General features: G+C 49.8%; 1 protein-coding gene across 5 annotated transcripts in view; it reads left to right on the forward strand.

The window, feature by feature from the left end:
- Positions 1–1,242: 1,242 nt before the first annotated feature.
- RUSC1 (RUN and SH3 domain containing 1) overlaps positions 1,243–17,675 on the forward strand; it is a 35,389-nt gene continuing 18,956 nt past the window's right edge. For 4 of the 5 annotated variants that reach the window (XM_083715516.1, XM_083715517.1, XM_083715519.1 and 1 more), the window contains exons 1-2: positions 1,243–1,357; positions 11,531–13,241. In XM_083715516.1, the coding sequence (XP_083571642.1) occupies positions 11,621–13,241 (1,621 nt within the window). In that variant the 5' untranslated portion in view covers positions 1,243–1,357; positions 11,531–11,620. Of the gene's footprint in view, positions 1,358–11,508; positions 13,242–17,675 lie in introns of all 5 variants that reach the window. The other variant, XM_083715518.1, reaches the window with a different exon arrangement.

Genomic DNA, 17,675 nt, shown 5'->3' on the forward strand with positions numbered 1-17,675 from the left:
AAGGAGGATGTTAGCCGCTTTGAGACTCCTTAAAGGGAGTGAAAGGCGGGATATCAAATCCAAACTCTTCTTCTTCTTCTTCTTAAGACTTTATAGGTCAAAACAAGCTCTTTGAATTGGACCGGGAAACTAATCAGCAGCCGGCGCAGTCGGGCCAGGATCCGTGTAAGATGCTCACATCGCCTTGCCCAGGTGAGCAACCCGGCTGCTGAATTCTGCGCCGGCTGAAGTTTCTGAACTGTCTTCACAGGAAGCCCTAGGTATAACAAGTTGCAGTTGTTGAACCTAGAGGTTACCACGGCATAGACATCAGTCGTTGGGCTATCCCTGCCAAGATAAGGGCACAGCTGGGATACCTGAGCCTCAAGGGACAGCACAGGACCCAGAAGTACCCCCAAGCAGACCCAGACGGGGGGGGGGGGGAATATGGGCCACTTGGCCCATGCCTCCGATTCCAAAGGGCGCCTCGGTCAGCATACATTCCCTATGTATTTTTTAAAAGCGCTTTTGTAAATCTATATTTTCCATTTTGTCTTTATATGCAGCTATGGTTCAAGCATGGGACGCAGGTGGCGCTGTGGGTTAAATGACAGAGCCTAGGACTTGCCGATCAGAAGGTCAGCGGTTCGAATCCCCATGATGGGGTGAGCTCCCGTTGCTCGGTCCCTGCTCCTGCCAACCTAGCAGTTCGAAAGCACATCAAAGTGCAAGTAGATAAATAGGTACCGCTCTGATGGGGAGGTAAACGGTGTTTCCGTGCACTGCTCTGGTTTGCCAGAAGCAGCTTAGTCATGCTGGCCACATGAACCGGAAGCTGTACGCCGGCTCCCTCGGCCAATAAAGTGAGATGAGCGCCGCAACCCCAGAGTCGGTCACGACTGGACCTAATGGACAGGGGTCCCTTTACCTTTACCTTTATGGTTCAAGCCTTAAAATTATTTGTCAGCATAACTTTTGTGAAAATTATTTTTATACTTACTTATTCATAAGACTTCAGTTATCCCCAGGTAAAAATAAAGGGGGGGCACATTATCTACCTGGCCCGGCCCTCTGCTTGGCTCTGCAAGGCCCTGCCCCCAAGATCCATACTTTGCGAGACGCCTGCACTGGGCATGGTGGGTTGGGCCAGATGACCTCTGGAGACTCCTCCCAAAGATTGCAACCCCTCCAGCCCAAGCCCATTGGCACGACAAGAGTTAAGGCGGAGAGGCGAGGCGAGGCATTGATGGACGCTGGCTCCTCCTACCCGGACTGGGGTGAGCTCAGCCAGGGAGGTTGCCCGGAGCCGCAGCGTTATAGCACTGGGGGCTGGACCAAGTCTTGCAGCAGAGTCTAAAGAGAGCCACAGAGGCGGCAGGTGAGTGCATTTAGCGCTGCAGATGCAGCTGTGATGGGCACCGTTTCGGGTGGGGGCGGTCAGCATAAATGTGTTGATGGATGTCTCTAGGAGGGAGGGAGGAGGTTTTGGGGCGAATCCCATGACCGGGGAGAGCTGTCTATTATATCCTCCAAGCCCCCTCCCTCTCCAGAAACCTGCAATGCCCAATAATAGGATGCGATCGCACTTGGGGGGTGCAAAAACCTCTGCCCCACCCGTCCACCTTATCCGGGCTGTTTTGGAGACCTGTGCCCACCTGAACTGCAGGGGACCCAGCCTACTGAATTCCCATTAAATCTAGGAAATGTCTTGATTCCAGGCAACAGGGAGGGTGCCCCTTTTTTGAAAAGAAAAAAAAAATCCCTGCCCAAAAGCTTTCCTCGCAATTATCACTAAATGCTTTCCTGCAAGACACTCTCCGAACGATTTGCAGTACAATGGAAACAAACCCGAAACAATTGCATATATTGAAATAGGCGTTGTACTGATGCTCAAAAGGTACCCTTGATTCTACCCCTTGTTCCTGGGAGGTGGCGGGGTGGGGAGGGCGGCGGAAATCCCACCCCCCACCCCAACAAGGGGTGACCACTGAGCTATGCTGTACCCCTCCATCATTCCCCCCTCCCATTTTCTTCCTGACTTGTTTACCACCACAGTAGGCATGGAGGTGACCCCCCCCCCATAAAATGCACACACACTTTGGCTCCCTCCCTTTGCGTTGCTAACAGGATGGTTGGCACCTTTTGCTCGCCCACCCACCCAAAGAGCCCCACGCAGCCTCTGCAGTGATTTGGCTTTCTTCCTGCAGGAAGGGTTGGGCCGGTGGCGGCTGTGATGGCTGGAGGATGGGGTGGCCAGCATCTAGGTTTGTACAGAGACGCACAGATCCTCACGTCTCTCTTTCTCTCTAGCCGTGGGATACTCCATCTTTCTCCTGTCTGTGGGGTGCTCTTTGCTTCCCTAAAGAATCGTGTCGCTGGAGAGCCTCTGCCAATCAGTGCAGACAATACTGGGTGGATGGTGCAAAGCTCTGACTGGGTACAGGGGTTCTGCATGCCTCCCTAGGACTGTCTGCTGTTCGCCGGAGGAAAGGCACTCTGCACTGTCTCAGAGACCACACGCTCTGTCTTGTCCTGGTCTAAACCTGGATTGAAAACAGATGCCAGGAGCCAATTGTTGGTGCTAATTCCATCTTGGCACTGCCGTTCTGTATTCTTTTATCCCTCCCAGTTATGGCCCCGTCCTCTGGGGAGAGGCGTAGGTGAGACCTCGCCTCATTTTTACCCTTGCAACATCCCTGCATGGTAGGTTAGGGCTAAGAGATCATGAATATGTTGCCCAAGGCTGCCCCACGAGTGGTAAATCTGGGGTGGGGAGCATGGAAAGCTGCCTTCTTATGAGTATCTAACTCAGTACAGCCTACACTGGCTGGCATCAGCTCTGCCCACGCCTCCCCCACAAATGTACGTCAGACCTCTGGGTTGATTCAGGACAGGCTGGTGGCCATTTTTAACGTTTTTGTTTTCTTTATTTAAAAAAACCTCACTTGTTTTTGCTGTTTTTATTATTTTACTCGCGTTGTGACCCATCTTGAGCCCCTCAGGAAAGAGTGAACTGTGGGCAGATCCATATCACATATTTAAATCACCATGATTTCCCTCCCAAATTTCTAGAAATTATCATTGCCACCCATAGAGCTACAATTTCCAATATCCTTACATACCCTAGAAGCAGCATTTCTCCGATGAAAATAGGGAAATTCTATTCCATAAATGTATTATTTATACCTCACCCACCTTACTGGGTTGCCCCAGCCACTCTGGGTGGCTTCCAACATATATAAAAACAGAATTAAACATTAAAAAGTGAGAAACTCCCCTTCACAGGGATGCCTTCAGGTGTCTTGTAAAGGTTGTATAGTTAGTTATCTCCTTGGCTCAGGGGTCGCATAACTCCAGAGCCCACAACATTTTCCCGATGAAAATAGGGACGTCCTAAGAGAAAGTGAAGGGACGCGGGTGGCGCTGTGGGTTAAACCACAGAGCCTAGGACTTGCCAGTAAGAAGGTCGGCGGTTCGAATCCCCGCGACGGGGTGAGCTCCCGTTGCTCGGTCCCTGCTCCTGCCAACTTAGCAGTTCGAAAGCACATCAAAGTGCAAGTAGATAAATAGGTACCGTTCTGGCGGGAAGGTAAACGGTGTTTCCATGCACTGCTCTGGTTCGCCAGAAGCGGATTAGTCATGCTGGCCACATGACCCGGAAGCTGTACGCTGGCTCCCTTGACCAATAAAGCGAGATGAGCGCCGCTACCCCAGAGTTGTCCATGACTGGACCTAATGGTCAGGGTTCCCTTTACCTTTAAGAGAAAGTGGGACATTCTGGGATCAAATCAGAAACTGGGACTATCTTTGGAAAACAGGGTCACTTGGTGGGTCTGTCTTTAACAAACTACAGTTCCCAGAGTTCCTTGTGGGGAGCCATGTGCTTTAAAATGTGTGTTGGAAATAAATAAAACGTTTCCCCTGTATCCCCTCCCCAATCCCTGCCTATCTTAGATAAGAAAGGAGGATCCTATGGTCCTCTAGTTGTTTCTGGTAGTTTACGGATCCCATCATCCCTCACCATTAGCCATGTTGGCTGGAGACTGATGGGAGCTGGGTGGCAAATGGCATCTAAAGGATCATCCATATCTAAGACCTTTTAGATGCTACCTGTGAAATAACTAGGCAAGATATTCCCATCATGCCCTGCTTCAGAATTGCTGACCCCTGTTTAGATAAAAGTATGGACCCAGAATTTGCCAAGCTTGTGATAAGGGTTGTCTTGAAAATGGTATAAAAACTGTCTGGAGGTTTCTGTCCTTACCCAAATCTCAAATTATGTGTAATTTTCTCCATTATTGCTATATTCCAGAGTGAGTGATACTAAGCATCTAGTGTAAGATTGGGGGCTATTTTCCATTGAGTCAAAATTACTATTCAAGCTGCCAAGATTATATATAAAGACCACTTGTATACACATGTTTTCCCCCCAAGTTGAGACTGGACAACCACCTATCAGGGATAGGGTTAAAGGAGATTGTCTTTAGGCTTCCTTGAAAATCTATGATTTAGCCATCCCAATGTGATTTACTGTAATATTGTCCCCTATTCTTTCTCCCTCTTCCTCTCTCACAGAAACACACACATGTTTTTCTGGTATGGGTCTGTTACACCCAGCATAAGCTTAGGCAAACTCTATAAGAAAACCACAGTAGTATAGTTTATTGCATTCAGATCCCACCCTTTTCTCCAAGGACATACAGGGTTTTAATCCCCACAAGAACCCTATAGGGTAGAGTAGGGTGAGAGGCAGTGACTGGCCCAAGGTCGCATCCAGTTAGGTTCATGGGTGAGCTCTAACCACTAGGCCACACAGTCCAGATAAGTGAGATTTACTTAGGACGGTTGCTGTCCTGGTGTCAGTGATGTCACCTAACCCTGAACCTTGTCACTAGAACCCAGTGGATCCGTCCAATGAAAGTGAACACTGAAAGACTCAGAGGAGACAAAAGGATGCGATTCTTCATGCTGTACATAAACTGTGGAACTCCCTGCCACCAGATGTTTTGATGGCCGCTGACATGGGTGGCTTTAAAGGGGGATTAGACAAATTCATGGAGGATACCAGCGGCTACCGGACATGGCAGCTGTATGTTATTTCCAGTCTCAGAAGCACCATGCTTATAAAAACCAATTACTTGGAATCATGTGAGGAAAGTTGCTATTGGACTCAGGTCTCCCTTCCAGGGTTCCCAGAGGCATCTGTGAAAACAGGAAACTGGACCAGATGGGCCCTTTGTTCTGATCCAACAGGGCTCTCCTCTTGTTGGGAAGAGAGTCAGAATCCTGATTTAATAATAATAATAATAATAATAATAATAATAATAATAATAATAATTTTTTATTTATACCCCGCCCTCCCCAGCCAAGGCCGGGCTCAGAGCGGCTTACAAGCAATAACAAAAACAAGATGAATGATTACAAAACTTAAAAACAAAAATAAAACACAACAATTAAAATAATGGAACATTAAAATATTAAAATGTAGCCTCATCGCAGGAGAAGGAAAAGAAGGGGGGAAAAGAGAGAGGGGGGGGGAGGGAGGGAATCAAACTGGCTCCAAGCCAAAGGCCAGGCGGAACAACTCTGTCTTACAGGCCCTGCGGAAAGAAATCAGATCCTGCAGGGCCCTGGTCTCATGAGGCAGAGCGTTCCACCAGGCCGGAGCCAGAGTTGAAAAGGCCCTGGCTCTGGTCGAAGCCAATCTAACTTCCTTAGGGCCTGGGACCACTAGGGTGTTGTTATTTATGGACCTTGAGGCTCTCCGTGGGGCATACCAGGAGGCGGTCCCAGAGGTACGAGGGTCCTAGGCCGTGAAGGGCTTTAAACGTCCAAAGCAGCACCTTAAATCTGACCCTGTACTCCACCGGGAGCCAGTGCAGCTTGAAAAGCACTGGGTGAATATGCTCCCATGGCAGAGACCCCGTGAGGAGCCTCGCTGCAGCATTCTGTACCCGCTGGAGTTTCTGGGACAGCTTCAAGGGCAGCCCCGCATAGAGCGAATTACAGTAGTCAAGCCTGGAGATGACCGTCGCATGGATCACTGTGGCCAAGTCAGGGGCAGCTGGTTCCTTGAGCTGAATCTGGACTAATTTGCAATGATTCTCCAGGGTTTCAGGCTTCCTGGAGACGCCAAAGATTGAACCTGGCACCTTCTGCATGTAAAGCAGATGCTGTCACGGAGGTGCATCTCTTCCCTTGGCCCCGGGTTCAAACCCCAGCAGCTCCAGGCTGGGTAGCTGAAAAGAGCCCCTTCTGAAACCCTGGAGGGCCTCTGCCAATCAGAGTAGACAATGCTGAGCTCTATTGACCAATGGTCTGGCTCAGTATAAGGCAGCTTCCTATATCCCACTAAGAAGGGGTTGTATTGGATAGTAGCCACTTAGGGGGAAAAGATAAATGGGCTTCTATTCATTATGTCCCTTTCATAGCTCAGTGAGGCTGGACTTAAGCGAGGTTGGATGCTGTAGTCCAGGGGTCAGCAAACTTTTTCAGCAGGGGGCCGGTCCACTGTCCCTCAGACCTTGTGGGGGGCCAGACTATATTTTGAAGGGGGGGGGGGAATGAATGAATTCCTATGCCCCACAAATAACCCAGAGATGCATTTTAAATAAAAGGACACATTATACTCATGTAAAAACACGCTGATTCCTGGACTGTCTACGGGCCAGATTGAGAAGGCGATTGGGCCGGATCTGGCCCCCAGGCCTTAGTTTGCCTACCCATGCTCTAGTCTCACCTAACACCCCACCCATGGCTGAGTGCCAATATTTTCCTAAAATCGGGGAACCGACTGCTGTCTCCCCCATTTCCAGAAATAGGTCAGATCCAGAATTGACTGGCATTTGACCCCAGCGTCTGTTTTTGTTTTAAACCTCCTTAGTAAAGAGTGCCTCTGAACTTACACAGAGTGCCTTCAGTGCCTTTGGACAAGCAGAAACAATTACATCTCTCTTTTTGAAACTGGCAATGACTCGGAGGTGAGAAATCTCCCTGCGCCAACCTTGAGCTATCTTCCTTCTTTGTCCCCTCGCCTCTTGAGTAAGAGAACTGATGCCCTTGGCGAGCCAAACCTCTCCAGGACTGCATCCAGTTTGGATGTGAAAATACCGTATACGTGTTTTGATCTTCTTCTTCCCACTTCTGCAGAGACAGTCCTGCATTGTCCTTGAGCGTCTGGTGTTTTGTTTTTGAAAAAATATTCTCCCTTTTCCTTTCTTCAGGAGGGTATTATGATATAAAAGGCACGGATGGTGGCAGGTGGGGAAGGGGAATAGAGAGGAGGGGGAACACCCCGCCATGTGATAGCCCCCGTTGTCATGAGAACTTAATTTCTCTTTCTGAATTATTGATGGTTAACGTACGATGAGAAGGAGAGAGCGGATGCAAATCCTCCATCCTTTCTACCGTCTGCCTTGCAGCAAAGGACCTGGACTCAGTTTGTGATCGTTTCCCTCCCATCCCAATGCAGTTTCCTGGAGTGCTGGCTTTGAAAGCACATGGACTTTATTTCTTCCTTTAAAAAATCATATTGACATCTCTTAGCCACAACAGGGGAACGGAATATTCATATTTAGAGAGCAGAGTGGGCTGTTTCCATCACGCTCTGTCAGGGAGCCTTTTAGAGGCATCTGATTGGCCACGATTGGAGACACGGTTCTGGGGCAGACAGCCCATTGGTCCAGCCCCACAGAGCATTAATAGGGCTTGGTCTATCAAGCATTGTTAAGTGTCAGTCAGGTCTCCCAGGGGGAAAAGGACATAGCTCTCCTTTGCATGCATGAAGTCTCAGGCTCAGTCCCCAGGTAGGGCTGCTGGGAGAGAGACCCCTTGAGAGCTGCTGCCAGTCAGTGTAGACAGTATTGAGCATAATGAGGCCGCTTCCTACGCTTCGCTGTGAATACCAGTTGCAAGGAAAGGCTGTTTTCAGTTTGTGGGCTTCTCAGGGGCAGTTTTTGGAAACTGAAAGATAGCCTTGATCAGATCCAGGAGAGCAGTCCGGCTTCATCCCAGTGCCTTCATGCTCATTGGCCAGAAATTTGGAAGTTGGGATAAAGTTTTAATCCTTGTGGACCAAAAATCACAGAATTGTAGAGTTGTAAGGGACCCCAACGCAGGTGGCGCTGTGGGTTAAACCACAGAGCCTAGGACTTGCCGATCAGAAGGTTCGAATCCCAGTGACGGAGTGAGCTCCCATTGTTCAGTCCCAGCTCCTGCCAATCTAGCAGTTCGAAAGCACGTCAAAGTGCAAGTAGATAAATAGGTACCACTCCGGCGGGAAGGTAAACGGCGTTTCCATGCGCTGCGCTGGTTTGCCAGAGGCGGCTTAGTCATGCTGGCCACATGACCTGGAAGCTGTACGCCGGCTCCCTTGGCCAATAAAGCGAGATGAGCGCCACAACCCCAGAATTGGTCATGACTGGACCTAATGGTCAGGGGTCCCTTTACCTTTACCTTTAAGGCACCCCAAGGGTCATCTAGTCCAACCCCCTGCTATACGGGAATATGCAGCTGCCCCATACAGGGATCGAACCTGCAACCTTGGCGTTATCAGCACCACGCTCTAACCAACTGAGCTATCCAGGCTGAATTTTTGTTTTGAAATTTGAACTGCATCTACACACATAGAACAGCATCTGCACATTTTATGCGCATGCGGTTTCCTCTTTCAGTCCCTTTCTGTGGGGAAGTGAGGCGGGTTCCCCCCCCCTGTCTGTGCAATTGTGTGTAAGTGCCCATCCTCAGTCCCAAGGAAGCACTGAGAATGCTCTGTTAAGATATTTGCCTCTCGAAAAACTACATTTCCCAGAATTCTCGGGGTGAAAGGGAGGAGCTCTTCAAAACCATTTGTGCTCTACAGGGAGACGCTGTTCTGGTTCCTGTGCATTTATATTCTAACAGACCCGTCTCTGTTTCATTACAACAAAACAGAAATGGGGAAGCTGAGGCTGTCCAGATGTTGTTGTTGGACTCAAACCTCAGGAATGATGGGAGCTGTGACTCCCACAACATCTGGAGGGCCACAGGTTCCCCATCTCTGCAACAAAACGATGCAAGAAGAGCTCTTCTGGATCAGGCCACATGCTCAACCAGTTCAGTATCCTGATCTCACCGTGGGCAACCACATGCCTGCAGGAAGCACACAAACCCTGCCTTTGATTTCCTTATCATCTGGACGTTCCATTTATCTGCCATGCCTAATACCCATTGATAGACCCATCTTCTCACACAGCCTAGATAGCTCAGTTGGTTAAGAGCGTGCTGCTGATAATTCCAAGGTTGCAGGTTTGATCCCCGTATGGGACAGCTTTTTATTCCTGCATTGCAGGCAGTTGGATTTAGATGATCATAGAATCATAGAATCATAGAGTTGGAAGAGACCACAAGGGCCATCGAGTCCAACCCCCTGCCAAGCAGGAAACACCATCAGAGCACTCCTGACATATGGTTGTCAAGCCTCTGCTTAAAGACCTCCAAAGAAGGAGACTCCACCACACTCCTTGGCAGCAAATTCCACTGTCGAACAGCTCTCACTGTCAGGAAGTTCTTCCTAAGGTTTAGGTGGAATCTTCTTTCTTGTAGTTTGGATCCATTGCTCCGTGTCCGCTTCTCTGGAGCAGCAGAAAACAACCTTTCTCCCTCCTCTGTGTGACATCCTTTTATATATTTGAACATGGCTATCATATCACCCCTTAACCTCCTCTTCTCCAGGCTAAACATGCCCAGCTCCCTTAGCCGTTCCTCATAAGGCATCGTTTCCAGGCCTTTGACCATTTAGGTTGCCCTCCTCTGGACACGTTCCAGTTTGTCAGTGTCCTTCTTGAACTGTGGTGCCCAGAACTGGACAAAGTACTCCAGGTGAGGTCTGACCAGAGCAGAATACAGTGGCACTATTACTTCCTCTGATCCTCAGAGTCCCTTCCAATTCTATGAAATGTAAAGGCGTATCACGTTTGTGGCTGTTCTGTTACCTTAGCTTATTTTTAAAACCCTATTTATTTTAAAAACTTTATAAAAAAAAACCTTTTAGCGCCATCACATCTTGTGGCAGAGGGTTCCATAAGCTCACTGCAGCAAGTGTCCCGACGGTCACTTCAGCCCTGTATGAGTTTGGCACCATCTGCACTACACATTTAAACCTGCACCATACCACTTTGAATAGCCATGGCTCCCCCCAGCCAGCCATGGAATTTCCTCCCCAGCAGCCATCTTCATGTTGTAGTTTCCATTGTATGCTGAAGATCCACTTCATTACCCTTCAATAAAAGCATCATAATAGCCTGCTAGAACAGGCCAAAAGCCCATCTAGTCCGTCACATTGTTCTCAACAGTGGTCAGCCTGATGCAGGTGAGAAACCAGTACCCTTGACAGGTGAGAGATATACATATTAGAACCCACCTAACTTGCCCTGCCAAGGAACACGGGTGGCGCTGTGGGTTAAACCACAGAGCCTAGGGCTTGCCGATCAGAAGTTTGGCGGTTCGAATCCCCGTGATGGGGTGAGCTCCCGTTGCTCGGTCCCTGCTCCTGTCAACCTAGCAGTTCAAAAGCACGTCAAAGTGCAAGTAGATAAATAGGTACCACTCAGGCAGGAAGGTAAACAGCATTTCCGTGCGCTGCTCTGGTTCGCCAGAAGCGGCTTCGTCATGCTGGCCACATGACCCGAAGCTGTACGCCGGCTCCCTCGGCCAATAAAACGAGATGAGTGCCGCAACCCCAGAGTCTGCCACGACTGGACCTAATGGTCAGGGGCCCCTTTACCTTTACCTTTAACTTGCCCGGGAGACTTATGGTGAAGGGTAAGCAAGAAATTGAAATAATAACAATAACAATAATTAGATAGACAATTCTATATGGCCCCATCTGCACTGTACATTTAAAACAGTATAGTGCCACTTTAAACAATCATGGCTTCCCTCAAAGAATTCTGGGAAGTGTAGTTTGTTAAGGGTGCAGAGAGTTGTTAGGAGACTCTCCCCCCCCCCCCGTTCCCCTCACAGAGCTACAACTTACAGAGTAGTTCAACGGTCAACCTTTCTTCCCAGGGGACTTGGAACTATAGCTCTGTGAAGGGAATAAAGATCTTCCAACATTGCTCTGCACCCTTAACAAACTACAGTCCCCATGATCCCCTGGGAAAAGCCATGACTGCTTAAATTACAGTGGTACCTTGGTTTACAAACTTAATCCATTCCGGAAGTCCGTTCTTAAACCAAAGCATTCTGAAACCAAGGCGTGCTTTCCCATCGCAGCGGGGGGCTCAATTTACAAATGGAACACACTCAACAGGAAGTGAAACATGTTCTTTTTCCAAGGCAAAGTTCACAAACCAAAACACCTACTTCCAGGTTTGCAGCGTTCTTAATCCAAGTTGTTCATAAACTAAGCTGTTCTTAAACCAAGGGATCGCTGTAGTATAATACTCCTTTCAAATGCACCATGCAGATGTGGCCTAAGATAAACCTAAACCCTGTTATTATTATGTGCTCTCCTTATTTTCCTGTTTCCTGAATTTTGCCTCCACTCAGAAGCTGGCTTTGCCTTTCACAGGGAACTTCCCAGGGCACCCTGGCGGGTGACATCCAGGCAGAGCCGACGGACTTGAGCGCCACCCGTTTCCCCCTCTCGCGTTCCGGGACCATGCAGTCTCCGAAAAAGGGCCTGATCTGTAACCTGAACCACGTCCACCTGCAGCATGTCTCCTTGGGTCTCCACCTGTCGCGCCATCCGGAGCTCCAGGAGGATGCCAACACACTGGCGCCCCCGAAAGACCGGGTGGGTTGCCAGGATTGCCGCGGTCACGGTGGCAACACCCGCGAGCTGGTAGACGCCAACTCCAATAACCCGTCCCTGCCCTGCCGCTGCTGCGACGGCCACACGCTGCATTCGGATCTCAAGCGAGGTCTCCAGGGTCAGCCGCTCTCGCCCAACTGCCTGGCTCTGAAACGTGAGGAAGAAGAGGAGGATGAAGAAGAAGAGGAAGAAGAGGAGGAGGAGGCAGGTTCCCCTTCGGAGCTGGGCTCCTCATCAGTTAGCAGCTCCTCAGATATCAGCCTGGATGAGAGCCCGGTTTCTGTGTACTGCAGAGAATTTCCTTCTGAGGAGCCAAGGAGTCCTGAGAACCAGCCCAACATTGTCCCCTTAGAAGATGCTCGCGGCATCCTTCCCCTGGCTGACCGCAAAGACGAAAGCTTGAACCTCAACGCCCAGATCGGCGAGCCTCGCCCGTCCCGTGTCTGGGACAGCCCCGACAGCTTGTGCAGCGGTAGCTCGCTGGGGTCCACGCCTGACATGTCTTCTCCGTGTGCGGAAAGCCCGGTCAAGTCGCCCCTCGCTGATTCCTGCAGGGCTCCCTTGCCTGTACCGCCCCCGACCCGTCCCTTCAGGGCCCCCCCAGCCGTGCCAGCCCCCAAAATCAGCCCGGAGCTGGATTCAAACTGCAATGCTCTCCCGAGCCGGGAAGCAGAGCCCAGAAAGCTCTTAGTGGACGTCAACTCGAACCAGGCTGCTCTGCCGAGGCCTTGTGTTTTGAGCGGCCCTCCACCGGTGCCCCCCAGAACGAAGAGGGGGCTTCAGGGGTTGAGGCGAGGCGAAGCAGGGAAGCCTGCAGCGGCCCCGGCAGACCTGCCGCCCTGCCCCGGCGACCCGCAGGCCGCTGGCAGCCGGAAGAACATCACTTCCTTCCACGAGTTGGCGCAGAAAAGGAAGAAAGCCGCAGCGTCAGTGGGGCCCCCACCTCAGACGAAGAAGGACCAGAGCGACTGGCTGATTGTCTTCTCCCCTGACACCGAGCTGCCACCATTGAATGAGCTGACGTGTGGTGTGGCCCCTTGCCAGGAGACGCCCGGGCCCCCGACTCCACCCTCAGAGCCGCCAGCCAACCCCGCCGGCCAAAGAGAAGTGACCACGTTCAAGGAATTGCGCTGCCGGAAGCAGAAGGCCCAGGCGCCCGTGAAGATGGGCACCCAAACCCCATGGCAAGGGGGTCCCGGGAAGGGGGTCCCCGACGGGAGCGCTCCGCTGGAGGTTGTTGTGGAGCCACCACCAAGTGGGCCCTTCAGGCCCCCGAAGGAAATCCCGCCCCGGAGGAGGAAATCCCGCCCCGGGCTACAGCCCATTGTGGAGGGCGGCTTTGAAGAAGGAGAAGACGGAAGGATGGAGGTGAAGGCGTCTGATCGAAGCTCCGAGGGCCCATCCAATGGGAGGAGGGACCCCTGGATGCCGGGGAAGGAGGAGAGAGGAGAGAGGAGTTTTGTGGAGGGTAAGGCTTGGATGATCTCCCCAGATGTGGAGGCTCAGATTTTGGAGAACGGGTGGACCTGGTGCCTGAAAACAGAGCCACATCCGTACCTTACACTTAAAGCACTTTTGCACCGCTTTACACAATCGCTGCGTCCCCCAAAAGGTAATACTGGAGAATGTAGTTTGTTAGGGGTGCTGAGAGTGGTTTGGAGGCCCCCCAACACCATTTCCCTCCCAGAGCTGCTTTTCTCAGAATTCCCCACTTGATAAATCACCCTGGGAACTGTAGCTCTGTGAGCGGAACAAGGGCCTCCGAAAGACTCTCAGCACCTCAGACAAACTACAGTTCCCAGGGTATTCTTTGCGGGAAGCCATGACTGTTTAAAGTGAATCTTAGGACTGCAGAGTTGTAAAGGACCCTGAGAATTGTATAGTCCAGGAATCTCAACATGCAGCCCCCCATCTAGTTTGAAATCACACCAGACCCTGCTTCACTTTGGAAATATCCTAGCAGTTTTATTATTATTTCACTTATTAAATTTGTATACCACCCTATACCCTTAGCTTTCAGGGCTGTTCACACAGCGGTTATTGCAAGTATTGTGTAGATGTGGCCCAGGGAGGCAGCTAATGGGGGCAGGACGGCACTGGTTAAAGCACATTAGCGGTTCCACAAGAGTTTGAAAGAGAGCTCAGTCAGGAAATGGAAGTTGACGTCCCTTTTAACCGCTTCCCTCCCCAAAACACCAACCAACAAGCCTTAGCCTACCAAATACCATATAACCCTATGACTCCCTGTGTGATATGGGGATTGTAAAATATGTGGTTGACTAAGAGGGGGAATATATCTTCGGGGTGGGGTGGGGGGTGATTGTTCTCCTCAAACTTCATATCTGCATGTGTTTCACTTTGGGAATTGTAGCTCTGGCAGGGAACTCGTGGTCTCCTAACAACTCTCAACACGCTTAACAGACTACAATTCCCAGAATTCTTTGGGGGAAGCCATGACTGTCAAAGTGGTATAGTAGTACTTTAAATGTATGGTGTGGGTTCAAATCCTCCATTCTTCCTGTGAGGCGCGGCGGGTGACCTTGGGCCAATCACTTTTTCTCTGTGTGTGTGTGTGTGTGTCTCACTCTCTCTCTGCCTAAATTACCACACAGGATTGTTGTGAGGGTAAAATGGTGTGTTTCCCCACAACCGCAATGTATATTCTCCTAAATGGAAAGCTAGGATTAAGAATGGAAGCAGTGTGTGGAGTCTCCATCAAAGGACAGTTCTCACAGCATTAACACTCCATTAGATCTTCCCACTCCATTAAATTCTCAGGGAGATCTTCAAGCAACAACTATGGGCCCAACACAGAGCAAGATAAGCAGCTTCCAGTATCAGCCAACCCCACTCCCAGCCTACTTTGGCCTATTGTTCCCCATCTGGGGAATTGGGGAAAAGGCCATCCATTTGTCTCCATGGCAACAGGGCAACCTCTTTGGTCATGTAAATAGCAGCACTTAACAGGCCATTAGAAAGTATTCTTAAGATAATGATCTTACAAAGAAACTTGTCAGACCAGATCAGCAGGTGTCTTCTTATAAATTATAATCTCATGGGACTGACCCACGGGTATTATCTATACCACGGGTGTCAAACACAAGGCCCGCGGGCTGAATCCGGCTCGCCAGACCTCGTCATGTGGCCCGTATAGCCGCCGGCGGCCGCCAGCCTTCACCTTTTATTCTCGCTTTTTTTTTTTGACACAAGAAAGCCGCCTCTTCAGCGCATGCGCGGCAGCCTACAAGCTAGAGAATGTCTGCTCTCTAGTGGCGCCGGCCATTCTACACAGGAAACCTCCACTTTACATGCATTCCTACAGATACAACTGGCCCTTTGAGGGTGACCAAACTGCTGATGCGGCCCCCGATGAATTTGAGTTTGACATCCCTGATCTAGACTGAACCTCACCCCACAAACATATAACAATGTGTTATTTATTTTTCCTGGAGTGTTTAAGGTCGTTTCAAAGCAGGAATGTGGCCTGTGACTGGGGTGCTCACATATTGCGTTCAAAAGAGTGCGCCACCTATGCGCTCAAGTAGTCGAGGTATACAAATGAACAAGTGTATACTCTGTGTGCATTCAATTCACCCAAAGCACAGTTAAAGCAGAGGACTTCGCCCCCAAAGAATATTGCAGTTTCCTAGCACCCTTAACAAACGACAGCTCCCAGGTTTCCTACAAACTGCACGGCGCAGATGCAGTCCTTTTTTTGCACAAACATTAGCACATTTCCAGGGACATCTTGTGCTTTTGTTCGGAGTGGCGTCTGACAGACACGTGAGCTCCACTTCCATCTCTGCTCTGCTATTGTGAGTTTTTAGTTGGTTTCTTGTTTTGCTTTAATAGAATGAAGAAATCAATGCCACCCTGCACCTTTCTCTCTGTCTCACCAGCCTCTAAGGCACACCTTGAATCTGGTTACCTGGCCTAAAATTAATAAATAACCAAAAGGAGTTGCTCTGATTGGTTAACGTGGTTGTCAGTCGGAGCTAGACGAGCTTCTCCCTCCCCCTGCTGCCTGTCTCCCTCAACAACACACACTCATGCACTTCTGTTAGCAGGAGGAAGCAGGAAGCAGATAACCACTTTGCATTTGTCTTCCTGGGCTGACAACCTTTGCAGTACTTTCCCTTTCTTTCTCTTTCCCCGGAAGCAAACTGGATCCTTGCCCCTTCCACTCCACCCACCCCTAAAACGGGGCAAGATGTGGGGGCAACTGTGGAGCTATAATCGGCTGCCTTTTCCTGGTTTGGAGAGAATCATTTGTTTGTTTTTTTAAGGTAATGTAACTTCAACGGCCCACGTCATCGTGGCAGCGGTGCTCTTAGGAAATTTTAGACTCTGGACTTCAGAGTTTTCTGTGGATTGAGGTCTGTGTGTTCTCTTCAGATAGTACAGTGGTACCTCGGGTTAAGTACTTAATTCGTTCCGGAGGTCCGTTCTTAACCTGAAACTGTTCTTAATCCGAAGCACCACTTTAGCTAATGGGGCCTCCTGCTGCCGCTGCGCCGCCGGAGCACAATTTCTGTTCTCATCCTGAAGCAAAGTTCTTAACCCGAGGTACTAATTCTGGGTTAGCGGAGTCTGTAACCTGAAGCGTATGTAACCCGAGGTACCACTGTAATGTGGATTACTTTGTGAGACTTCAAGCCAAACATTCTAAATTTCAGGGTGGGGAAGTTTGTGTTCCAGATTGGGGGCTTTGGAACATAGAAAGCTGCCTTCTGCTGAGTTAGACCACTGGTCCATCTTACTCAGTGCTGTCTACACTGACTGGCAGCAGCAGCAGCAGCAGCTCTTCAGGCTTTCCAACCCTACCTGAGATGCTGGAAAATGAGCCAGAGACCTTCGATTTGCAAAGCTCTGCCATTGAGCTATGGCCCTCCCCAGAGTTTGAGACAGTGTCTACTGCCAGTCCTACCTGGAGAACATGGAGAGCTACCTTATAGATCAGACCACTGCTCCATCTACCTCAATAATGTCTACACTGACTGGCAGCAGCACACACCAGGTCTTCAGGCAGGGAGTATTTTCCCAATCCTACCTGAAGATGCTGGGAGTTGAGAACATGGGACCTTCTCGTAAACCACTGAGAGGCTTTTCTACAAACAAGTAGTCTATAAATTTTGTTAAATAAATTAAGATTAGAAAGCATTAGCAGTCTCATATCTGGAATCGCTCAGGGATTGTAACAAACAAATCAGCACAGTTTTGACATCTGTGGTTAAAATCAGTGCAGTTTTGAAAGATTCAGTTCTGCCATCTCAATTCAAAATGGTGTGCGATTGTATCCAAACATAGCAGGGTCAGATTGTCTCTTTTGGATGCCTGAGGGCTTTTGCTACATCAGACAGGGCAAGCTTGTGACCCTCAAGATATTTTCGGTCTCTCAACCCTCCTCAGCCCAAGGCCAGTGGTCAGTCAGGGAAAATGGGAGCTGGAAGTCAAGAACAAACAGGCCATATTCACACCATGCATTTAAAGCACTATAAAGAGTCATGGCTTCCCCCAAATAATTCTGGGAGCTGTCAATTTGTTAAGGGTGATGAGAGTTATTAGGGTGACCCCTCGTTCCCCTCCCAGAGCTACAATTCCCAGAGTCCCCCATGAAAAGGGCTTGGCTGTTAAAACCGCTTTGGGAATCGTAGCTCTGGGCAGGGAACAGGGGCCTCCTGACACCTCCCAGCGCCGTTAATGAACTTTTATCTCCCAGAATCCTTTCGGGGGACGCCATGATTACTTAAAACGGTATCTCATGTATGAAGTGAGTGGGGCAGAGTCCCCCAACTCTGGATTAGGGTCCTGCATTTCCCAGCTAAAGACACGCAGCTTCTCCAAACGAGGTTGGGTGTTTTTTTGCATCGGGATTTTGTGTTGCGTGTCTCATGACCATTAT

This window comes from Podarcis gaigeae (assembly GCF_964106915.1).
Source record: "Podarcis gaigeae genome assembly, chromosome: 16".
NCBI lineage: Eukaryota > Metazoa > Chordata > Lepidosauria > Squamata > Lacertidae > Podarcis > Podarcis gaigeae.